Source organism: Peromyscus leucopus, chromosome 15, assembly GCF_004664715.2.
Source record: "Peromyscus leucopus breed LL Stock chromosome 15, UCI_PerLeu_2.1, whole genome shotgun sequence".
Classification (NCBI taxonomy): Eukaryota; Metazoa; Chordata; class Mammalia; order Rodentia; family Cricetidae; genus Peromyscus; species Peromyscus leucopus.
Window position 1 is genome coordinate 78,224,647 of NC_051076.1, and position 26,332 is coordinate 78,250,978.

Here is a 26,332-nt window from a genome sequence, read left to right on the forward strand (position 1 = left end):
GTGTTACTATTTGTTGTATGACTTTTCCTAGGGAGATGCAACTATGCATTCATACCAAACAGGGAATTGAAAATAGTCAAAAAAAAAAAAAAAAAAAAACCAACAGATTGTACCATAGCCCAGTTTGAAAAACCCATGCATTTGTTGGAATTACTTATGGAGCGTGAGTGAGGAATTAATTGTAAGAGTGAAGGTGACTCATCACAGTTTTGTCTTTGCATCCCCAGAAACAGCACAGGTGATAAATCTCCAAAGCTGCATCCCTGGAGTGCCCTGCATGACTGATAGGCAGCTGGATAGATTATGAAATCTCTCTTCAGCAGCATTATTGTTTATATAACCTTGAAGAGAACTTTATGAATCTTATAAGTTTCAGGAACTTCCTGAGACTTAAGAGTTTTTACTTCTTCAGTCTGAGACTTCTTCCAGGATGAAAAACAATGTCTCACTTCTTATGTCTTTAAGACAATATGATTTTGAGATTCCAGTTTATACGCTCCTCAGCTCCTTCACTCTTTCCACTCCCTCTACAGCAATGTCTCCTGAGCCATGGGGACTCAGGATTTTGAAAAGCTATGTAGGCTTCCCCACTCCGAACTGACTCAGAATTTATTCACACCAGTCTTTATACCATCTTCACCTCTCACACACAATCTTTTCCACTGAAAATATTCTCTGGATTAATAACAAGATGAGGTGATATTGAATGTATTTTAATATGTAGGTATCTATAATTCTATAATTATCATAGTGATTTTATAGGCTAAACTTCCATAGACCTCATGAAATAATCAATAGAAGCATAACTTGTGAAAGTCAAGAGCTCATCCTAGAGCCCCCAGGTAATAAGCTGCAGAACCAGAATGAAACATTTATACACATTTGTTTATCCTCCTACAGATGCTCAGATTTCTTTAGGTGAGACTTTAATACAGGTCCTTGTGTTATGGTAACCCCAAACCATAACATTATTCCATTGCTACATCAGAGCTGTAATTTTGCTACTGTTATGAAATATAATGTAAATATCTGATATACAGTATATCTGATCTGCAACCCACAGGTGTAGAACCACTGCTTCAGGTGTTATGAACTGCAGCAGATCTGTTTCCTTAGAGCTAATGAGTTTCTTGTGGGAGCCTGTGGAGAGACCTGCTTCAACCTGCTTCTACCTTTAGAAGGGTTCTTAGGTGAAGGAGAGAGGGATAAGAAAATACCAGAGAAAAAGAAAGACCTAGATGAAGAGAATAAGGGAAACACAGGATAGCCTTGGGAGGGCCTGGGTCAATACCCAAAAGTCACTTCATTTATTCAAAAGGGCTTTTTATAACAATGCCAAGGGGAAGGGCAAAAGACCTCCCCATTGTAAAATTGAATCACAATGTACAGCCAAGTGAAGACCCTTCCAAACACCTGTTAAACACTCCTGTGGCCAAATCATCTCTTATGCAGCCCTGCTGGGTAAAGCAAGCTCAGATTCTCTGACCCTGAGTCAGTTCTCAGTAGGAAGCCTCTGTGGGCTTCCCACAGTTTCTGTCATTTCATCTCATCAATTGGCCCTCTAGGCTAGTAACTTCAGAAAGGAGAATGTGGATCATTACAGCTGGGACAGGTAGGAATGAAGGGGAGACCATGAAGTTATTGGAGAAAGGAAAGTTCTAGAATGTAGAGTTTGACTGAGCAACTCAGGAATTCAAAAAGTTCTAGTGCCCAATGATACTCCAATGTGAGAGCATGAAATGAAGTGAGAAGTGGAAAATGTAAAAAACAATAGCAAAATCGTGTGTGTGTGTGTGTGTGTGTGTGTGTTAAACATTTAGTTTTAAAAAATATGTACATCACTGTGCATAAATCTGCAAAGAAATAAAGTCTATGGTTTGTGTGTGTTTGATCCACTCAAGCACTCAGTCAGCCCTCTTCCAGAATTCTTCTGTGGCTTCCAAAAAGTAAAACCACACTCATCCATCTTTGTTTCCCCACTACACAAGGAGCATGGCCTGACCAGTGTCAGACTCTGCTGAGATTGTATATTCCCGGGTTTCCAGTGTAGGACTGTGGAAAGAGAACAGGCATGGAACACTGCAGCATCAAGATTAACATAGGAAAGAAGCCAGTGGGCACAGCAGGACTCGAATCCCTTCCTCACCTGGCTGTCTTACAGGTAGAGTGTGTTCGAGAAAAGCGCATGCTGCAAAGGTACGGGACACAGGTGCTGTATAATTATCCTAGAAAGTGTCATGTGGCTCCTGGCCCAGGGCTTTTGAACACATGCTTTTCCCTCTGCTCACTAGCCAACTTTCACCCTCAGGAGGGATTTCCCTTTCTTAACAAACTATTCCCATTTTTAACCATGTGTCCCTGGTGTAATCCTTTGTCCTGGGACATAAAAGCTTGGAATCAGGTGCCCTCTGAAGTCAGACCTGTGCCTTTAACAGGATGATGTGGGGGAGGTTTAACACAGTGTTGGGCATGACACACTAGAGTAGCGATGTTCTCCATGCTGTGGGAGTGTAGAGTTTGAACACTGGATTTTCTCATGCAGGAGGGACTGATGCACCTGTGACTACAGTGTTGGTTTTCAGTTACTGATTAGGTGTGACCATGGCCTGTAGTAAGTAAGCATGCTGGAAGCAGAGTTCTTGCCATCCACAGTCTGGTCTGATCACTGAGCTTCATGTGCTCTTTTTCCCCTCACTCCTCCCTGTGACACTGGGTTCATGTCTTCTCGAGTGTACTATTCAGGACCAGCATACTGATGCTTCCTTTGTACATCTGGGCCTTGCTTTCCTTTTTGAGACTGGTCAGTCTCCCTATGTATATATTCACCCTGCATTCACCTTTCCAAGCACTGATGGGTGCAGTCAAGTTTCAATTGCTGCCACACTGGCAGGGTTACAGCAATCAGAAGAGAGTAGGAATCCACAATACACATACCTGCACAGGTTGTACACTTCAACAGCACTGGAGAAAGTGACCACAACGATCAGTAGGAAGCTTAAGCTCAACCTGGCACACACTGGGCAGTAAACCATGACACCAGAATAAAACAGCACCATTTGGTATAGAAATAAGGCCACCTAATTGAGTATCAGTTCATGAACTCAAGACCCTTCTACTTAACCCAATCATAATTGATAATCGATTCCATCCTGATTTAAAACAAATAGTGTCTCTGGTAAGATGGTATTGATTTTTAATGTGTTATCAGGTGACTTGTGTTAGCATAATTAATTATTGGATTATCGATTTATTTCCTTGGATACTTTCTGATAATTTCAAGCATGTCTCCAATGTATTATGATCATAACTGCCTCCCCCAAGTCTTCTCTTTTAATTTGCCCGGACTCTTTCAACACTTTGTTCATGCTTGTGTGTGCACGCACATGCTCACATAGGTGTGCATATGTGTGGAGGTGGATATCAAGTGTTTTCCTCAGTTTTTGAACAGTCATTTATTTAATATTTTTATTTTACTTTAACTATGACTATATGTTGGGGGGCATATGCACACACATGTGTGCAGGTGCCTGCAGAGTCCAGAAGGCATTGGGTGACGAGGATCTGGAGTCATATTCAACCATTAACCACCTCATGTGAGTGCTGGGAATTGAGGGAACAATGAGCACTCCTGACCACTGAGCCTTTTCTCCAGCCCCATGCATACCTCATTGTTGAGAATGGGTATCTCATTGAACCTGGAGCTTGCCCATTTGGCTAGACTTGCTAGCCAGTGAGCCCCAGGAATCTACCTGTCTCCATCTCGTAGTTCTGGGATTTCAGGTACTCCTGGCTGATTTAAAGGGATGGTGGGGATCTGAACCCAGTCAGGTCCTCATTCATGCACAGCAAACATTCTACTCTTTGAGTCATCTTCCCAGCCCTGAAGGGTCGTTTTCTAAAGACATGTTTTACGTGTTTCTAATGTATATGTCTTATGGATGAAGTTCAGTCTTCAGGAGATAAAATTGCAAAAGTGATCAAGCTGAAAAGCTGTAGCTCTCATGCTCTGTGTAGCTATGATGTTCTTTGTGCAAGATAGGGCAACAGTGCCCAGAGCTCCACCTGTTCAGCTAGATGTCCAGTGGGCACAGTATGTAGAGATATAGCGCTGGCTTCTAGTAGAAGGTTCTGAAGAGCACAGGAGATTATGAAAAACTCCCTGAATCTTGTCAGTTTTGTTTTACAAAATGGAGTCACCGGGACCTTTTTAAACTGTATATGTAAATAATAAATTTTGGAATTTTACTTTTAAGGTAATTACAGAAAATCATGATGTTTCTCTCAAAATTTCATTTATTAAGGATAATTCTATATCCTTTAACAGGAAAAAATAATTGTTATCATTATGAATACTCAACCTCAGAATTTTAATTGCCTAGTAAATCCTGGAAAATTGAGTTTTGTGGCTTCTGGATTTTAAATAAGAATAATTCTATCCTGTCCACACAGCCCTTCACCTCTTGTTCACCCTGCTAAGATGGTAGATGATGAATCCCTTCCAAGCTGTAATTAAGTAGTCTTACATTTTTTGTATTATAGAAGTAATAACATTTTACAGTACAATTTTTTTTGTAATAAAAAGTGAGAGGATGAGAAAGTAACCTACAATAATTATCCAAGGAGTGGTGGAGGTTACCCAGTGATAAAGTCCTTGCCACACTAGCCTGGTGTCCTGAATTCAGCATACATATAAAAAGCTTAGCTCAGTGGCATGCTTCAGTAATCTCAGCTTTGAGATGGAGGAGGCAAGAGCGTCCCTGGTGCTTACCAGCCATACAGTCTGCTGAACTGCTGAGAACCAGGTTCAGTGAAAGATGGGAGTTTGGGAGGCAGTTCTATTCCTAGAGAGTGTGTTTACCCTTTAGAATGAAGGACTGGAGTTGATCCCAGCACTGTGTAAAACCGAGTACATGGTATACTCTTATATCTCTATCAATCAAGGAATGGAGGCTGAGGATGAGAAGTTCAATGTCTTTCTTGGCAATGTTGTGAATTCAAGAACAGCCTGGGCTCTATGAGCCTCTTTATCAATAATAATAACAACAAAAATGAGGTAGAATGTGATTAATGAAGACATGCAGTGTCAACACAAGACATCCAAATGCATCTGCATACCCATACATGTATATGAATGTGTACATAGACACACACACACACACAATTAAGTATTTCTCTGCTGGATATTTTGACAGACACATATCAGTTTGTTTATACACATCTTCATAAATTGTTTAGATCCTGATTTCTTGACTTTCTCTTTCTGGCTTTCATACTAACAGAACTAGGGGACAAGGTGCTAAATGAAATGAGGCTGGCATATAATGCCAAATACTACATGGTATTATGCATGGAATTGTCCAAGTTGATCTCAAGAAAGTTGAGAGTAAAGAACTGAGATTTAAAGGCTCGTGTCAGCAAAAAGGGATGGGGATGAAAGGATACTAATTTGAAGTTGGATAAAACAAAGGTCTGGTATTCTATATATGATGATAGTGTGCCAGATAGAATCACAATTATAGTTCATAATTCTTGTGTTAGCATTCCCTGGGGAGATGTGAACAAATTCGCTCCAGATAGTACATAGAAGACAGAACAAAGTAAAGATCCCACAAAAGCCCAATTTGACAAACAAATAAACAGACTATGGTTACTTACAGAGCATTGGTGAGGGATTAATTAAAGGAGCTTCAGGAGATCACAGCAGCCTCTTCACCCTCATGTGGATGACAACCTCATGGAAACCACACAGAGTCCCCTTTCCTACCCTTCCACTCCCTACATACTCGAGTCTCACAAGGTCACTGCCAGCTGGGGAGGGCAGAAAGGAATAATGGCTTCACTTCCAGGTGAGGGTCCTGTGCCCCCCCTCCTTCCTGTCATTAGGCAGTGTCAGTAGCCCCATTCACATTATCATTGGCCTCCCTACCTCTATACTGCAGCATTTGCCATGGCTATGAGGCTGAGCTAATCTCTACTCTGAGATCATAATGGGGTGAATATGTTGTGTGCAGAGGAAACAGGCCATACTAATCAACAAAGTGGCCTGTGTTTCAGAAACTAGATATGCTTATTCTGAGTTGACATTAGATAATGTGTGTACATATTGAGAGATTTCATGTTATCATATACATTTACTTAGGTTTATGTTCCAACTAAAGAACTATCTCAAATAAGAATAAATGCCAAAACATAATAATAGTGACTGAATGTTCTTGCATAAAACCCTAACACAGTACATTATCAGCCCAGAACGAGGCATATATACCACGATACTCCTAAGTTCAAATTTGCAGTCTCCATACACTGACTATTCTTCTTGACTAGATCCCAAAGATCATTTGAAATTCTCAGCACAGGACTCTGGAAAAGACTGAATTTTCAACCAGAGTTGTCATAATAAAGGGTATCTGTTTTTCAACTCCAGCTTGGAGCTTAGGATGAAGAGATCAAATGGCCCTAAATGTCAGACTCAAATTAGCAAGAAGGGTAAATCATGAGAAGTTACAGTCCAGGCACTGGTCCAAAAGCCTGGTGTTGGTGCCTGTGGCACTGCCATCCTGTCTCCTTAAACACAGGCTGGCACATCGCTGTTAGAACATGAGCCTGCACCTTTATCCCGGATCACATGACCTGACACAGGCCACAGCTCTCTGCTGCTCTTGCTGGGGCAGAATTTAGGAAGCAGTCTGTCTGCTACCCCTAAAGGTTATAAAATATTTGACCTTCCATTTGTTCCAAGGATGGGTCCAAGACTCCTCAGAGAGATTCCTTCATGACAGCTCCAATGCTGCTTTCAGAGGAGGCTCCTTTGGCCTTTGACAGCATCCTATGCATAGCAGCATATATTGCTCTCTCTCACCATATCTTCTTATTCTTATGTTAATTAAGCACCTCTCAGGCTCTTAAAGCAAGCCCCTCACTTCCCCTAAGGCCCCAATCATATCTATACTCCATGTATTGTATTATTCCTGTTGAATGCTATTCCTTCTGTCTGTAGACCCAAACATGGCCTTGAGACTCTCTCACTTCATACATCCCATTGGAGGGAGTTATGTGTCAGCTCCCTTCCAGGACCTGTTGCTGATCATCTCTTCTTTTCTTTGATGATCACTGATGGGAGTTTCTACTTCAATGTGGTGTGTGTCCACTCCATACAAATGAATGATTGCTTGTATTCTACTTAGGTTGGTTCTACTCCATGTGCCCCCCTGTAAGAGATCTTCAAGATTTCAGGAACATTCCTGTGAATTGAGCAGCACCAGTGATTCAAAGCAAGAGTAACATGAGGAAATCCATTGATATTTCTTTCTCTCTCCTCTCTGCTCCCAGAATCGGATGTTGCTGACTTTGATGGCAGGAGCTCGCTTTTGTACAGGTTCAATCAGAAGATGATGAGCACCCTCAAAGACGTGATTTCCCTGAAGTTCAAGAGCATGCAAGGAGATGGGGTTCTGTTCCATGGAGAAGGACAACGTGGAGACCATATTACCCTGGAGCTCCAGAAGGGCAGGCTAGCCCTCTACCTGAACCTGGGTAGGGTCATATGTACTCATGACTGTTGAGGCCAGAGGTGAAGCTTAGTTGTCTTCCTCTATCACCCCCCACCCTTGTTTTTTTGTAGCAGTCTCTCACTGAACTTTTAGCTCACTGATTTTGGTGTGTGTGTATGTGTGTTTTGTGTACACATGAATGTACAGGTGTGCATATATATGCACACACGTGTGAAGGAGAGAGCAAGACACTAGATATCCCCCTTTTCTCTCTGACTTATTGTCTTGAGACAAGATCTCTTACCAACACAAAAGCTTGTGTTTGGAGTTAGGCTGGATGGCCAGCAAGCTCTTTAAGATCTACCTATTTCAATCATTGGGCTAAGTACTCACAGTCATAGACACATTTTACTTTGTTATTATTATCATTATTATTAATAATATCATTTTAGGATATGGGTGCTAGGGATTCAAATTCAGGTCTGCAGGTGTTCATATTCACTGATTTTTGCACAAGGTCACTATACCATGCATGGGTACATCTTTGAGCAAATGGAATCACTGGAGCACTAAGTGATCTATTTCCTTTGTCTTTACGGGATTAGAACAGCACTCATTTTCAAATATTTTATCTTCATGCAGGTAGAACAGCACTTATTTTCATTATTTTCTGCCAGAGGTATCATTCTGTTATAAAAGACAATATTTCTATGTAAGGGAAGCTACCGTGTAAGTTTTAAATATCTGTTAATGTGTATAATTAACCTGAATTTTTCTAGAACTCAAACTTTTAAGTAACTTAAAAAATTTTAAACATTTAACTATTATAATGAGCTTCTCATATTTGAGCTGATTAGGCACATTAAAAAAAAAAAACTGCCAGAGAGACATGTAATCATTTAGTTCTTCTTAGTGGGAGGTAAAATATATGAATGGAAAAACTAAGTTGCTAGGCTTTCCTTTGTTAAGACAGCCTTGCCTGGAAGAGTGAGCCTGGGACCCGGATGGCAGGTGATTTAGTGAAGAGTAGTTTTGCCTCCCTGTGGCAGGATGCCACCTACCTCTGTGGGTAAGCTACTCCCTGGGCTTGCTGCACTCCCAGTAGGTCTACATTCATGGTGTCCAACTCCTCACCCCAGAACAGAAAGGAGGGAATCTTTTATGCCTTCTTATGGAAGAAAGGAATGAGTAGGCAAGCCACAGGAAATAGGTGCTGAGTTCCTCAGAGCATGGAAGAAAACCAAAGGAGCCCTCCTCTAGACAAACCAAACAGAAAAGATGGATGCTTGAGGGAGAAGAAAGTGACTTTAAATTAATGACATCCATTTATTTGTATGTAGTTATATAGTGGTGTGTCATGGCACAGTGTAAAGGTCAGAGGACAACTAGAAGGAGTTGGGTCTCCCTGTTTTCCAAGTGGATCTCTGCAATCGAACTCAAGTCATCAGGCTCAATGGCACATGCCCTTAACCTGCTGAGCCATCCTTCTGGCCCCAACCAGGCTGCTTTGTCTGAGAATTCCTTTCTGTTTCCCACTTAATATTTATTCATATAAGGGAGAGGAAGTACATTGTTATTAATATTTACTATCAAGTAGGCAAGAAGGATAAATATAAATATAAATACTGGGAACAAGCTCAAGGTACACAGGTGACATCAGAGCAAGCTGTATTTAGTCATCAGGAAAAGAACATGAGACTGTCCATTGGGCAGCCTCACTTCCAACAGCAAACAATGTAGGTCTTTATTCTGGTCCTTCTTCAGTGACAACTCCAAGCATCCTCTTGGCCTTCATGGTGAATATAAGGGAAAAAAAGTAGGAAGAACTGATAGATTTCCAAGATTATTTCATATAATTGATGCCTAACACAGAAGATGAAATAATAACTGTGGGCTGGAGAGATCGCTCTGTTGTTAACTTTCTTGTTATGCAAGTATAAGAACCTGAATCCAATCTCCAGAACCCACATGAAAAACCAGAATTGGAAGTGCATGCTTGTATTCCTAGTACTTGGGAAGCAGAGACACATATATTCCCTGGGATCACTAGACATCTGCATAGCCTTCTTGGTGAGTTCTAAGCCAGTGAGAGACCTTGCTTCAAACAAATAGACAAAAACTCCAAAACAATAAGGTGAAGAATAACTGAAGAACAACACTAAAGATTGACCTCTGGCATGTGCGTGTATGCGCGTGCGCGCGCGCGCGCACACACACACACACACACACACACAAATAAATAAATAAATAAATAAATAAATAAATAAATAAATAAATAAATAAATAAAGAAAAGAAAAGGGGTAAACTAGAGACATACATAGCACGCTGTTGTTCAAGCGGCAGTTTGTCTTAACTAGTTATCAGTGCTGTGTCCTTTGAAGGCAGAATTGGTTCTGTGATGAAATTTCACTAGGTAGTTGCCATTGTCCTACTTTCTGAGGGTAGAGCATAGACTTTTTTTTAAGAATTACTAACTAGGCATGAGATTTCACTCTTCAGTCTATGGGGGTAGAGTGGCTCCCATCCCAGCATTCAAGGATTTCATCTCAGTTGCCCATGGCAATCTGCCCTCTGTAGAAATACAAAGGTAAGAACCATGCAGGCACGTGGACAATCAAAGAGCTGAAGAATTGTGTGACTGGGGATCTGTTGCTAAGTACTGAACAGGACATCAACAGAGCATGCAGGTTACTCATCCTTACAAGAGTTTAATGTCTTTTAACTGAAGCAGAATGTTGGGTGATTCTAGCACATACAGATGTAGAACAGGGAAAATCTTATGATAGAAAACTAGCATGGTTGGGTGTCCTTTGGGGGCCAGGTGCAAGGTTCAAAAGCTAAAGCCATGGACTGCATGACAATTTATCAAGACAATGGTGAGTTCCTCAAACTCTGAAGAGACCAGTGACCATTCATTTTATAGCTCCTTTGAATTTCAGGCCTTTAATTAAGCCAACTAACATGTATTCAGAGAATAATCAAGTCTTCTGAAAGGCATTTCATTCCAATTTTCTTTTTGAGAGTCTAAATCTAGGCACTTAAATATATATGTGCATATGTATATTTTGTTTATGTCACATGACAGTCTTATACAGTATTTTTTTTAATTTTGTTGGGAGACAAAGTCTCATGCATCCCAGGCTGATTTCATAAATTCTGCAATTTATGAAATAAGCATATGTTGAACTATGTATCGATTACCTGTTGCTGTGCCAAACAACAAAAACAATTGAGGGAAGGAAGGATTTATTTCCTCTCATAACTCAGGAGCACAGTCCATCATGGTGGGTTAGACATATCAAAGGGAGCTTATGGCCACTGGTCCCTTTGCATCTGCAGTCAGAAAGCAGAGAGAGATGAATGCAGTGCTCACCAAACTTTCTCCTCCCTATTCTCTCCTGGTATCAAGCCTATGAAAAGTTGTTGCCCACATTTAAGATGGGTCTTCCTACCTCAACCCAGTCTAGAAACTCCCTCAGAGACTTGCCCAGAGGTTTGTCTACTAGGTGATTTAGAGCCTGTAAAATTGTCAGTAAATATTAATTATCACCTACCAGCAACTAAGCAATGGGATTGCCACTATTGGTCTAAAGGTTATACTTGTCAGTCCCTACTTTAAAAATATTTCTACTTATCTCCAAGCTTTGTAATGTTAACTAAAACATGGCACCCATGCACTATCTAAACCATGTCACACAAACACTATGAGAACACCTTTATATGGTAGCAAAATCACAGGAGTTGGACACCAGTAAGAAGCAAGGATGGAGCAACCCACACTAGATGTCCTAAGACAAAGATTTGTATTTCGTTGCTTTAGTGATACCCAGAGATTTGGCCTGTCTTTTTGAGAGGGCAGCTGGTGTGGGGGTGGGATCAAGCCAGCTGGAATCGCTTCTCTTGTTTTTAGTGTTCTCACTTGCATCCTTAGGAGAGCACTTGTGAGTCCTGCCTATAATAAAAAACTGCTACGGAGTCATGCTTTTCTGGTCCTGGCTCACCTATGGAGTTATAATTTGCCTTGGCATTCTATATAATGTCCTTCTGCTGCTGTATTTCACCATGTTCCTCCAGCACAGCCCTCTGCTCTCCACTTCATCCAGTTGTTCTCTGAAGCCCGCCACTGCTGCTCTGCAACACTGCTCACTAACAACAGACTAGCAGAACCGGATGCAGTGGTTAGAACACAGAGGTGGGGAAGAATGGGAATAGCATCCTTTTGCCAGCAGGAAGACTGCAGAGAATTTTAGCTTTGGATCAGGTAGAGCTAAGTGGTAACTAGTTCTCTGTGTCCTTGTGTAGGTCACACACCTTTTTTGAAACTAACTCTTTTTTTTTCAACAATGTATGGGGGAGTTTGGAGAGATAGCCCAGTGGTTAAGAATACTTCCTACTCTTGCAGAGGACTGAAGTTTGGTTCCTAGGATTCATGTCAGGCAGCTTAGGGCTGCCTACAACCCTATCTCCAGGAGATCCAATGCCCTTTTCTAGCCTTCATAGGTATACACACACACACACACACACACACACACACACACACACACACACACATTAAAGTAAAACTTTAAAAATACCAAAACCATATAAATAGTGTTACCTATGTAAGAAAGTTGACAAGGTTGGAGAGATGAAAGTGCTTGGTGCTCAAGAATGAGGAGCTCAGTGTGACCTACATGATCCAAAAAGACTGGGTATGGTAGCACAAACTTGTGTCGCCAGGACTGGGGAGGCAGAAAGAGGTAGATTCCTGGAACTCTGTGCCCAGCCAGCCCATGCTATTCTTCTGAGGATGAGGTGATGGAATGAAAATAAAGATAAAGCTAAAAAATGTAAACATTGGGACTGGAGCGATGACTCAGTGGTTAAGAGAGCCGAAGATGGACATGCAGTTCCCAGTACCCACATGGAGAGGCTCACAAGTGCCTATAACTCTGGGTTCAGAAGACTGGGGGTGCTACTATAGCCTCCATGGGCACCTGAACCCAACTACACACACACACACACACACACACACACACACACACACACACACACACACTGCCTGTAACTCTGGTTCCAGAAGATTGAGGGTGCTGTTGTGGCCTCCATGGGCACCTGCACTTAACTGCACATATATATTCACGGATACAGAAACACACACGCTCACACACAAATGCTAAAAAATAAATCTTTAAGGGGCTCCTGGAGAGATGACTGGACAGGTAAAAGCACATTTGCTGTTACAGACTACCTGGGTTCAGTTTCCAGGACCCACATAGCAGTTCCCAACCCTTGATCCATGATCTCAGTTCCAAGGAACTCAGTGGCCTCCTCTAACCTCTACAGGCATGAACATGGTACACAAACACACATGTGAGCAAAATATTTATGCATATAAAAATTTAAAAATCCTAAAACTATTAAATCTTTTAAAAGTACAAACACTCATTCCCCATGTTTGTTTCAATAAGGCTTCGGCAGTACTTACATCATCTTGAAACTAAATAGAAGAAAAAAGTTCCATTTAATTAGAAAAAAGTTTCTTTGTGTTTCTTGCCCCAAAGCCAACTTCTTCCTTATTATTTCATTTGTATTCTTCTCAGATGTTCATGAGGATTTTTATCTTGTCTTAATAAATTGAAAATCTGTTACAATGGGATAATTGAACATCAAATGCAACTGAGATAAAACTGGAAACAGGTGTCCTGAGATAAAGACTATGATAGTACACTGAGAATTGTGTTTTCTACGGTTTCCATAACAACAGTCTAGATTTCTAGGGAGGTTTCATTAGATCATCTTTCTCTCTTCAACAATACAATTTCAAGCTACGAATCCTCAAATAACAGATTTTTTTTCTGCATTTATTTTATCAGATAATTTTTTATTTGCCTTAATGTAGGATATCTGAGTGTTAGTGAAAAAATAACGAAAGAAGGAATGCATGGAATTCATTCCTATCGTCTGCTTTTGGAACCAGTTAAGAAATAGACTTGTGTGCCGGTGAGATGGCTCAGTGAGTGACAATGCTTGCTGCCAGGCTGACAACCTGAGTTCAAACCCTGGATCCAGAGGTGGCGGGAGAAAACCAGCTCCCACAACTTTTTCTCTGGTCTACACATGCACAACCATTTCATGCTCATACTCACACTATCCCCATAAATCAGTAGACACGTGTAATAAAAACTGAACCTGTGAGTATGGGCATAACTTAGTGGTAGATGATATTAAGAACCTGGTCAACATGTTCAAGATTCTGAATTTATCCTGCAGCCCCCAAAGAAACACACATGTGAAATTCCTTGTAATTCAGGTGGCATTCAGTAATTCACATAGGATTAATGATATAATTTAATAGTGTTCTTTCTAGATATTAAAATAGTTATTCTAACTGTAAAACACAGAAGAAAAAATCCTTTTGATGTGGCAAATTTTTGTACTTAATGGGTTTATAGTGTTTTGTATAGTTATGTTTAGTTATGCATTTACACATTTCTATTTTACTTCTATATATCATAAATTAGGAATTTTAAGTAGTTGGATAATTTATTTGTTAGCTGTCACTTTTAATTTTATCTAACACTGTGGTTTTCACTCATCAATATTTAAAAATGCAATGAGAACTTCCTAAATGCTACTCAATAGCTCTCTAATAACCTTTTGTTGATTTTACATGTATGTTTAATCTCTCTCCAAACTGTTGAACATTATCTCCAATTTTTAAATCACTAGTATTTTTTCAGCCACATGTTAATTTATTGCCACAGAATACCTTTCAGGAATGTAGATGACTAGCTTAAAGATCCCTGTCTAACGTCCCGACTTCAGCTTCACAGCACAGCTTGCTGTGTCTGAGCCTCGGTGACCAAGTTTGCTTAAGAAATTCATCTGAGACAGCGCACGGGTGGGGTTCAGATAGCATCAACCGCCTTCTTTCCAACAGAATGCAAGAACCGGGTTTCTAAGTTCAAAGTGAATGAATGGTGAAACATGCTGGAGATCTCCTCCATGATCTCAAAGCAGGGATGAACTGTTAAAGAGAAATGATTGTGCTTCTTTTTTTCCCTTTTCTATTTCTCATATGTGAGCATGGTAGAAATGTGTAAGTCTGGGGTTTTACTCTTGCATGTGTGTGGGAACACATACATATGGGTGCAGGTGCACCTGTGTGTTCCTGCATGTGGAGGCCCACAGGTGATGTTGGGCATCATCCTGGACTGTTCTTCCCCCTTACACATTCAGGGAGGGTCTCTCAGTCAAATGCACGGTTCAGTACGATGGGTAGTCTCGTGAGCCAGTTTGCACGGGAATCATCAGTCTTGTGAGCCAGTTTGCACGGGAATCCTCAGTCTCCACCGCCAGGACTGGAGTTACACTGGGCCAGCACACCCACCAGGCATTCACTAGGGTTTCTATCTAGAGATCTGAATTCTGATCCCAGAGCCTGCAAAACAAGTGCTTAGAGTGCTGAGCCTTTTCCCCAGTCCTCAAATAATAAATTTCCAATGGAAAAATATTTTCAGTGTTAAAACAGAAAAAGTGACATACCAAAAAGTCAGAGAACAGAAAGGTACCCTCAAAATGTATATTACAGAAAATGGACTAAATGCAAATTGTTGGAAAAACAAATGGGTAAAAGTCAGAGAATGTGGCTCACAAAAAGGAAATGAAAATGAAGAGATTTTTCATCTCTATCCATGCCAAAAGAAATACACATGAATTGGCTGAGGGAGGTAGTGCAATGTGTAAAGCGTTTGCCACCTTAGTGTGAGAATCTGAGTTTGTGTCTCTAGTGTCTGCATAAAAGCAGACGCTGTATAACTCCAACTCTCACTCAGGGTGGGAGACAAGGATAAGAGACTCTTCAGAATCCCATTGGCTGGTTAGTCAGGGACAGTCAGGGGCAAACAAGAGACCCTGGCTGCACCAAGATGAAGGTTAAGGCTGACATTGAAAGCTGACTTTGACCTCCAAAGGTACATTGTGGCATGAACACACACACACACACACACACACACACACACACACACACACACAAACACAAAGAAATATGTGTTAAAATTACTCAGAAATATAATAATATCAGATATTCATAAAGTATAGCAGGAGTTTAAGTTGACATTACTTTTAAAGGAGCTGAATTGGCAGTGGATGTCAAATCATACATTGCTACTAATCTAAACTTCTTTCAGTGTTAATCTGAATGCAGCAGCCCCATGCACAGGGTTCTGGAGGATTCAGCCAGCTCTTTCAGCTAGTTCTCCTCTGCTGCAGGACCTTCCCATTGTCTCTGCCACCCCTCAGTCTGGGCACCAGTTCCTTCAAGCTGGGTGGACACTCCCTCTTCCTGTGTACTTCCCCTGTGGTCTGTGTTTACGTACTCATCCATCCTAACTACTATTACTGGAACACACCAACACTGTATGTCTCAGAAGAGAGAGCTCCACCTCCCTCCACATCTTCTTTCTATATGACCATGACTAGTACTGCTTGATCCCAATGTCTTTCAGAGGAAGGGCAGGAAGAGAAGGAGGTATTTATTAAAGCATTAGCATAATCTGACAGTGGTGAGAATTCAAGGCTTATGGAATAAATAAATAGTAAATCAACAAAACAGAATCAGACATTAATTCACCAGCCCTGCTTTTCAAGTATGCTAAGTGGGGCATCCCCACTCCAACTTTAGCAGGAAGCCAGGCATCATTACTTAGTGAGACAAACAGCACCATTAGGCCATAGCAGAGGTAGGAGTGAACAGCCCACAGGGAGATTAGCTACCCCTGACCCCTGAATGTCACCTGCACACAGGTGAGTACAGGTGGGGTCAAGGATAGCACTGTGCAAGAAAGAGAAGAGATACACTTAGCTATCGTATTCTGAGAGGGTGGGAACAGAAACTATTCTCTCAAAATAAAATTTTGTTTCAGGGGCCCAAATGATGTCTCAGTGTATAAAGGTGCTTGCTGCCAAGTCTGATGGCCAGAGTTATAGTAGAGGACACACATGATGGAAGGGAGAACCAACTCTATACATGGGAAAATGTGCATGAGCACTTGGGCATGGATGCACACATGCACACACACACATACGTGAAGTTTATGAAGAATTAAAAAATTATGTGTCAGTAAAGATAGCTTCCCTTTAAAGTTGAGACAAATTCTGTGTGGTGGTAGCAGCCACAACTCTTTTGGTGAAAGGAGTCAGTTCAAACAGTAGGCACTCAACAGATGCTGTTGGAATGGTTATGGCTTTCTCTGCTCCTGTGTGCACAGACATACTCTATATGATCACTGGCTTCCTCCCAGCTGTTTCAAAATCTGCTTTCTTCATTCGTAATACTAAAAGAAATGTGTCTATAAATTTAGTTATTTTTTTTTTCTAAACATGAAAACTTCTCTTTTAAATTTTATTCCTGTGGCCAATACGATAAGTAGTTAAGCATTCCTGTCACCAAGCAATTGCTGGTATCCCAGAAACATTGCAGGTTTTTTTTTTGGGGGGGGGAGGGGCGGCTGGAGATATGTATCATTTGACATAGAACTAGGTTCTGGAATCTAAGGACAAAGCTTGACCCTTGCAGAAGGCCCGGTGGTCTGCACTGCAGAGGAACGGTTCACACTGGGTTTGTTTGAAGAAGCCTCAGGTACCTGGTTCTCAGTGTTGTTGATGGGCAGGATTCAAAGCTGCCTGGGCTAAGAATACATTCTGCCTTCTTTCCTCTGCAGATGACAGCAAAGCCCGACTCAGCAGCATTGTGCCCTCTGCCGTGCTGGGTAGCCTGCTGGATGACCAGCACTGGCACTCGGTTCTCTTGGAGCGCGTGGGCAAGCAGGCGAACTTCACTGTGGACACAAACACGCAACACTTCCGGACCAAGGGGGAGACCGATGTCCTGGATATCGACTACGAGGTGAGTCAGTTCTCCCTGCAGGTTCCCAGGAATGGGTTGTCTGTGAATAGAGCCTTTAAGCCCCACCATCTGGGCTAGACTACAAGGGCAGAGTCACCAAGGAAGAGTCACACAGTAAGGGTCTGGAAATGCCTTTGCCAAGCTCTGTGTTGCTGATGAGGTATCAACAGTGTGAAGTAAAATCAATACTTTCTTACTTTCTGTATGTATATATGCATGTATGTGGGTAGGCATGTGTGCCTGTGTGTGTGTGTGTGTGTGTGTGTGTGTGTGTGTGTGTGTGTCCTAATATAATTTCTGTTGCTGTGTAAAATAAAAAAAAAAAATCTGGCAACAAGAGGTTTATGTAGCTTATGATTCCTGATTATCATCCATCATTTCAGAGAAGTCAAGGCAAGAACTCAAGTAGTCACATTGTAGCTACAGCCAAGAGCAAAGAGAATAAATGCAGTTTTCCAGCTTTCTGGTTCTCAAGTAGCTTTCTTCTCCACTACACAGTTCAGGGCCCACCCCACGTGATGGTGTAGACTATATTCAGAGTGAGTAACCCCACCTCAATTAACACCCAAGACAATCTCCTACAGACATGCTACAGGCCAGTCTACAAAAGACTCAGTTGACTCTTCCCAGGTGATTCTTAGTTTTATCAAGTGAATCTTTAATGCTAACCATCAAAATATGTCTTTAAGTGTGTATATACTTTTGTGTGTGTGTGTGTGTGTGTTTGTGCTTGTGGGCATATAGGTACTTGGAGCCTTCCAGTGTTACTGTCTCTTGGCTATAACCACTAATTATTTAACAAAAACTTTAATTAGTTGGAGTATTAAAATATACAGAAAATGTTAACAAAATCTCAGGTGTGAACTCCAAAGATGGGTCAGCCAGTAAAGGGATTTGCTGCCAAGCCTCATGACTTGAGTTCAATTTCCCAGAACCACTAGTGGAATTCTAATTTAAAAAAAAATTACCAGGAGTCTCAGACCGTCCCTAGCCTTTCACATCCATGCCCACTTGAACTTTTAACTAATAGGCTGGAACTGTTTTTCCCATCGTTGTGGTACCAGGGATCAAATCCAGAGCCCTGATGGAAGAGATCAGTGGGATGCATCAAACTAAAGAAGGCCGCAGATCTTCTAGTCTGGCAGACCAAGTACCACAGAGCGCAGTGACTAGGGGACAGAGGAGAGAAGGATGGGGTCCTTAGGGTGGGGGTGGGAGGATGGGGGGGCCTTTTGCTCACAGAGAGAAGCACAGGTCTGTCAGCAGGAGACCCCATTGGGTCTTTACTGAAGGATCCAGTTAGCTGGATCAGAAGGTAAGGTGTGTGCAGCAGGTACCAAAGCAGGAACGTCGAACAACACAGTGTCAGAGTTTAGAACAATAGCAGTGCTGTGTAGAAGTCAGTTAAGTTCAAAAGGGCCAAAGGCCAGATTTTTCAGGAATTTTGAAGGCTGCCTGGTAGACAATGTCCATAACTAAAACATAGATGGCATAAACTTGATTAAATGAGTTGGGGAATAAATTAAATAAAATGTCTTTGAGGAAATAAATTTGTTAATTTCTAATTAGTTTGCTTTATAATTACCCCTCATTTATCTACTTGTACACCTGAACATTTGTAACTGCTCTCTCTGGGAAAGGTCTTATACCAAAGATGTTGACAAACATTGCAAGTTAAGTTTGATTCATTGTTTTATCGATGGCCTGGACTGGGAGTCAACAAACCTTATGTCTTATTGAAAGGCCATTTTTCTATGGCTTAATCGTTAAAGATTAAATTTGGAGTGGGCACACATGCGTGCGTGCGCGTGCGCGTGCGTGTGCGTGTGCGTGTGCGTGTGTGTGTGTGTGTGTGTGTGTGTGTGTTACTTGGGATTGAAAATAGAGGTAGTCACATGTTAGGAAGCCACATTACCAGTAAGCTATATCTACAGTCCTTTTTTTTAGTTTTTAAATTAAATTCAATTTAAAATTATATTATATTTAACATTATATTATTTTAAGAGAGGGTCTCATGTAGCCCAGACTGGCCTTGAACTATTTCAAACTACTAATCCCTCTGCCTTTACTTCTTGAGAAATGGGATGATAGATCTGCACCCTCACAATCTCTTCCATGTGGTGCTAATGCTGGAACTTTACCAACAAAGCTGAATTCACAGCCCCATTTTTTTAAAGTTCAAAAAAAGATTTCATTAAATTACCTGCTTCAGCCTACTGAAAACGTGACATACAGGCTTGTCCCACCAGACAGACAAGAGTGATTTTTTTTTTTTTTTTTTTTTGGCATTCTTGAAGGCTCATAAAAGAAGGAAAGGAAGGGAAAGAAGGAAAGAAGGAAGGAAATAGGACAGATTTTGATTATAGATAAAGATTAAGAAAAATGATGTATCTTAAAGGATCAAAAGCCTCCTGTAAGAATCAGCTCACTATGTTAGAATATAGCAAAGGTAAATACATTGTTTATCATTTATACATCAAAGGCAAGAAACATTGTATGCAATGTATTCTCTAGAGTAAGATCATGAATTTGACACACACATGCAGTTGCACTTGTAAGTACTGTGTGTGTGTGTGTGTGTGTGTGTGTGTGTGTGTGTGTGTGTGTGTGTCCCTCACTAAGGACAGCAAGGTTTTAAACAAAGTCAGAGACTGAAGAAAAGGCTCGGTGATTAAAAGCACATAATGCTCTTGCAGAGGACTTGAGTTTAGTTCCCAACACACATAGGAGGTGAAACACAACTTCCCATGTCTCCTGATGCAGGGGATCTGACATCTCCCCTTGGGATATTTGCACTCATAGGTATATACCTATCCCACCCCCACAAATACATATAACTTTTTCTAAATAAAAAGACCAAGTTAAAGACTAGCTGATGGAGAATATATAGGCCTTTATAAAGAATTTAAATTTTGGTGAAAAAAAATAATATTGAACAACTATTTTCAGGGTAGCTAACAACTTTCACTATTTGTTTAAAGGGCCAGACCAATCAGCAACTCCTAAAAATACATTAAATAGAACCCATTTAGGCTTTATCCAGGAGTACTGAGCCAGAAATTCTGGGAGAGGGATCAGCTGTCTATGCTCTTAAATCCTACAGGCAATTCTGATACCCTCTACTGTCTGAAGGCCACTATCCTGGATCTCTCTCTCTCTCTCTCTCTCTCTCTCTCTCTCTCTCTCTCTCTCTCTCTCTCTCCTCTCTCTCTCAGGCTTACATGTAAAGCTTGGCTTGCGGGTGCATGAATCAAATGTGTGGGTGATAATCAACTCATGTTAATGGTGAAGTTGACAGGATCTATAATCATCCAGGAGCAAGCTTCCAGCCATACTTGTGAGGGATTATCTAGGTTAGGTTACATGTTTGTAAGGTGTTTCTAGTCAGTGCTTTTAATCACTGTGATAAAACACTATGACCAAGAACATTTTGTAGAGGAAATGGTTTATTTCAGCTTACACTTCCAAGTATCTCTCCATCATCCAGGAAGTCAGGACAAGAACTCACAGCAGGAACCCAGTGGCAGAGACTGTGGAGGAGTGCTTCTTACTGGCTTGCCCCTGATGGCTTGCTTAGCCCACTGTTTATATATGGCAGGACCAGGACCAAAATCCTACAAATGGCACCACCCACTGTGAGGTGGGATTTCCCACATCAATCATCAATTAAGAAAATGCCCCCACAGGCTTCTCTAGAAGCCAGTCTTGTAGGGAAATGTTCTCAATTAAGGCTCCCCTTTCCCAAATGACTTTAGCTGACATAAAACCAGCCACAACAGAGGGATTATTTTGATTAGGTTAATCCATCTGCAAACCCACCTGCTGTGGATGACACCATTCCAGGGATGAGAATGGGTGGAATTAAAAAGAATGTGCACCTAGCACAAGCCCTTGTTGCTCTCTGTTTTGTGTGACTAGCTCGCTCAAGCTTCATTCCTGCCATGGTGGATTGTAACCTTGAACATTGAGCAGATAGAAGCCCTTCCTTCTTTAAGTGGCTTTATCAAGATATTTTATCAGGAAAAGAAACTAAACTAGAAAGGATTGATGGGCCCTAACTAAGAAACCTTAAAACACAATTTAAGACTCTGGTGGGACGCAGATAAAACGGTGAGATATAAAGAAAGAATGGAACGATCAGGAGCAGAACTTATTCTTTTTCCAGTCATTATCATGAGCCTTAAGATAGGTCTTTTCCTTTGATCCAAACTTCAGCTCAGTATATTACAGATAATAATTGTCATTCAGTCACTTCAAAAGACACATTGATATCCTTTGGCTCAAAATGCAAGATACCAAGTAGGTATTTTTGAGTTGCTGAAAACTGAAAATCTTTGAGTATCTATCAGTTTCCTATGTCAACTTGTTTAATTGATTGAAGAAACAAAGAGAATACAGTAACTTAGCTTTACCTCAAAACACAGAAGTGTCTTTAATGAACTTGAAAAGAACACTGACAAAAAGAAAATTATAAAGTCATTGTTCAGTCTCATCATTCTTTCCAAACACTGTAATGTCCAAGTTGACTGTTCTAAAATCTATACTATTACCTAATTCACCATTGACGTGCAAGGCTCTTTGCTGGTGTATGATCTCAATGAGATCACAGCTGCATGATATGGAAATGAGTGTTAGTTTTTAGGTAAATGAAACTCATTGATGTTACTTAGTTTATGAAGTTGGAAGCCCTTCCTTAAAGTATGTCTTGCCTGTGAAAAACATTCCTTAAGAGAAAAACTCATGGAAATATTTCTCTTGAGCAACTGCTGCTTTAGAAACCTCAAACTTTTGCCAGAATGTGCAGACAGATTGCTCTAGACATCGTAAAAGAAGTCAAATTGAGGATTGAGCTATACTGGAAGACGAGTTATGTGTTAGAAGTCTCTAGCCTTGAAGATTTACCTCAAAGGAGGTGGTGAGAAGAAAGGACCTTCTGGGTGGAGAACAATGTTCTATTCAATTATTTCCCACCCACAGGCTGATACAAACCCAAAAGATAAGAATTTGGAATTTCAGCTACTCAGAAGCAAAACCACTGCAGCTGTTAGGAGGAGCACTGCTGAACATTGCTATTGCATTCTGTTAAGTAGAAACCATACTCCAGGCTCTGCCCTGAGTCCTATGTACACATGAGATGTGGACTCCTACAGTTGGAAGGATGCTGACATCACTTCCTGGGACCCACTGACAGAGCACGCCAGGATATTTTTCAGATCTCCTCTATTATAGTTTATATCAGGGATAATTATATTATGCAACTCTATCTTCATTTATAAACTTTACCAAAATGTAAGACTAGTGACCTGAAAATGTGGTACCTACTGACCCTTCTTTTAGAATATGTTGCGCTTTGAATCAAAAGGGCCACCATAGGCTCATATTTGCATACTTGGTCCCCAGTTAATAGAACTGTTTGGGAAGAATTAGGAGATGTTGCTTTGTTGGAGGAAGTGCTTTGAGATTCCAGAAAGCCCAACCCATTTCCAATTAGCTCTCTCTCTCTCTGCCTAGTTCTTATAGAATAAAATACAAGCTCTCAGCTACTGCTTTAGTCCCATCCCTGCCTGACCACTGCTGTGCTCCACCCATGATCATCATAAACTCCAACCCCCTGGAACTGGGAGTCTGAGCAAACCTTTTTCTAAAATTTCCCTTGCTCATGATATCATATTACAGCAATAAAAAGGTAACTAAGACACTAAGACAACTTTGTCAGCTCTATAACATTTTGTGAATTTTCTAGTACAGCATTTGCCATCATAAGATGTTTACAGCTGTCTGGTTTGATTCTGTTCAAGATGCAGCACAGATCAGGCCTTACAAAATCCTATCAAACAGGCAAAAATTAGGGAGAGGAGGACAACTCCTGGAATGTCTTCCAAATGCACATCACAAACCATGAACTGCTCCAAATGCTGGATAACATGACAGCCTTTCCCCCTCTCTCCAGCTTGAGTGTGAAGCAGTTTAGAAAGGTAGTTTTAGGACTTTTGTCCTCTGATGTCCTTATAGTTCAAGAAGTCCTTTATATTCAAGAGGTCTCAGTTATCCTGTTTTATATCATTATCTAATCAGTACCCTAAATCACAGGAACATTTTTAAAAACATGTGGTTTACACCTAGACATTGCATACACATTGGAGAATTTTTTTAAATGAAATTCTTAAATTAAGATGGCATAAAAAAAAGAACAAAACCAAAAACCAAACAACAACAAAACAAGAAACATACAAAACTCCAAACGCAGATTAAACTCAAATCTCTGAACATTTAAAAACACATGTGTCTCCATATGTGCTTGAGAGAGGGCTCATCTATTAAGAGTGCACACTGTTCTTCCAGAGAACCGAGGCTGAGCTCCAGCCTGCACACAGTGACTCCTGACTGCCTGTAACTCCAGCTCCAGAGGATCTGATGCCATCCTTTGAGCAACTGCACTCATGTACAAGTATGCAACACACGCGCACGCGCACACACACACACACACTTATACCTACATTTTTTTTCCTTTAAAAACATCTAAAATTCCTTGTATGAGCTGGAGATGGGGACACACACCTTCAGTCCCAGCTCTTGAGAGATATAGGCAGGAGGATGAGTTCACCCTAGGCTATGTAGAGTTTGTGAACAGCTTGAGCTACCTGAGATCCTTCTAGAAAAATGAACAAATACTTTATGCAGGAAAACAATGAAGTCCAGTAGACCACAAACAAACACAAAATATAAAAACTGGAGGAAGACTGTTTAGAAGAAGGGTGGCAGTGAGAAGGGAATATGGTGTTGGATGGTTGTTACTCTTTGACTCTTTGGGGGGCTGCCATCCAACTGCCAAATAAATTGCACACAGAGGCTTATTTTTAATTATAAATGCCTGACCTTAGCTTGGCTTGTTCCTTGCCAGAATTTCTTAACTTTAAATTATCCTGTTTACCTTTTGCCTCTGGGCTTTTTCCTTTTCTTAGTTCTGTATATTACACTTTCACTCTTACTCCATAGCTGGCTGTGCAGTTGGATAGAGTGCTTCTGGGATCCCAGCACCTGGGAGGTAGAGGCAGGAAGATGAGAAATTCAAGGTTATCATTGGCTGTGAAGCAAGTTTGAGGCAAGCTTTGGATACATGAGACTGTTTAAAAACAAGCAAACAAACTAAAAAGGAAATCAAACACTGAGGATGCTGAAAGGATACTGCAGTTGTTGTTAAGGCAGAATTCGAGAGTAGGATTAAAGAGACCAAAAATTTTATTTTTAATATCTATCATTGAATAACTTTAAATTTTGTGCCATATTTGAAAAAGAAACAGAGGCCACAAGAAAAGATGTATGTTTCATGACATAGTCCTTACATGTGCTTCTAAAATTACTTGTTCTCATATCTTTTTGTTCACAATTTTTCTCTAAAAATTCCATTTTTGCTGGGCATGGTGATGCACACCTTTAACAGCAGCTCTGAGAGGTAGATGGAGACAGATCTCTGTGAGTTTGAGGCCAGCTTGATCTACATAGTGAGTTCCAGGATAGCCACAGCTATATAGAGAGATTCTGTCTCAATGTATAAAATATCAGCATTGATATCAAGTACATATATGTGTGTGTATATATATGTATATGTACACACACACAGACACACACACACACACACACACACACACACGCACGCACACATGCACACACACACACACACACACACACACACACACACACACATCAGGTTTTTCCTTTTAGACCACCAACCAGCTCCCCAATATGACACAGAGATTTATTATTAGTTTTAAATGCTCGGCCTAGCTTAGGCCCATTTCTGGCTAGCTCTCTTAATGTAAATTAACTTGTTTCTTTTTATCTACCTTTTGCCTCAGGGCTTATACCTTCATTACTTCTGTATATCTTCCTTTCACTGCTTCTCTGTGTCTGTCTGTTGTCTGCCTGGCTTCTTGCCTGGACATGTCCCTTGTTCTCTCCTCCTCCTTCTTCTCTCATTCTTCCTTTTTCTCTGGAGCCTACATGTTTCCTATTTATTTTTTCCCTGTCAGCCCTACCAATCCTATCTCTGCCCAGCTATTGACCATTCAACTCTATTAGACCAATCAGATACCTTAGGCAGGCAAGATGAAACAAATACAACACATCTTTACATAATTAAACAAATACAGCATAAACAAAACTAATATGCCTTTACACAGTTAAAGTAATATTCTGCAACATAAACAAATGTAACACATCTTTGCCTAGTTAAAATAATATTCTATAACATATATATGTGTATATATATATATGCATGTGTATGTGTGTGCATGAATATTCCTGTGTACATGTGAGTCTCCAATTCATGTGTGTGCACATGTGGTGGCCAGAGCTCCACACTGGATTTATTGTCTTGCTCTCCATCTAGATTATTTACTTGTTTTAATGCATTTATTTATTATTTAGATAAGGTAGATGATATGTATGTAATTAACATCTAACTAACTAACCAACTGATTGACTAACTAAGTAACTAACTAACTGAATACATGCCATGGAATTTAAATTCATCATAAGGGTTCAGATTTTTCTGAGTCTTTTTGTTTCTATAAATTGTAGTTCTCTGATCATACAGGGCATATTTCTTAAATAAGTGAATTAATTTCTTTGTGTGAATTAACATAGTATTAAACTAACACTAATCCTACTCTTCTATTGGTAAGATTTTCTTTGCTTTTTTTGAGAGAGTCTCTCAGGTAGCCAAAGCTGCTGGCCTTGAACCCACTATCTGGTTGAAGACAGCCTTGATTTTCCAGTCTTCATGTCTTTACCCTCCAAGTGCTGGGATTACAGGTCTGCTCCACCACATACCATTTTTGCAGTTCTCAAAATGGAATCCAGGACGTCATGTGGGCTGGGCAAGCACTCTACCAGCTGAGCTACCTCCAGCCCCCCATGGGAAGGTAGTGATACGTTCCACATGCTAGGGGG

General features: G+C 40.7%; 1 protein-coding gene across 3 annotated transcripts in view; it reads left to right on the forward strand.

Moving 5' to 3' along the window:
- The window catches only part of LOC114701108 (contactin-associated protein like 5-1-like), a 902,756-nt gene that overhangs the window by 418,377 nt on the left and 458,047 nt on the right, over positions 1-26,332 (forward strand). For all 3 annotated transcript variants that reach the window (XR_005092928.1, XM_037211055.1, XM_028881060.2), the window contains exons 5-6: positions 7,330-7,533; positions 17,196-17,380. Coding sequence is in view for 2 of the 3 variants with exons in the window: in XM_037211055.1 (XP_037066950.1) it covers positions 7,330-7,533; positions 17,196-17,380 (389 nt within the window). In the remaining variant the exon portion in view is untranslated. The remainder of the gene's footprint in view (positions 1-7,329; positions 7,534-17,195; positions 17,381-26,332) is intronic.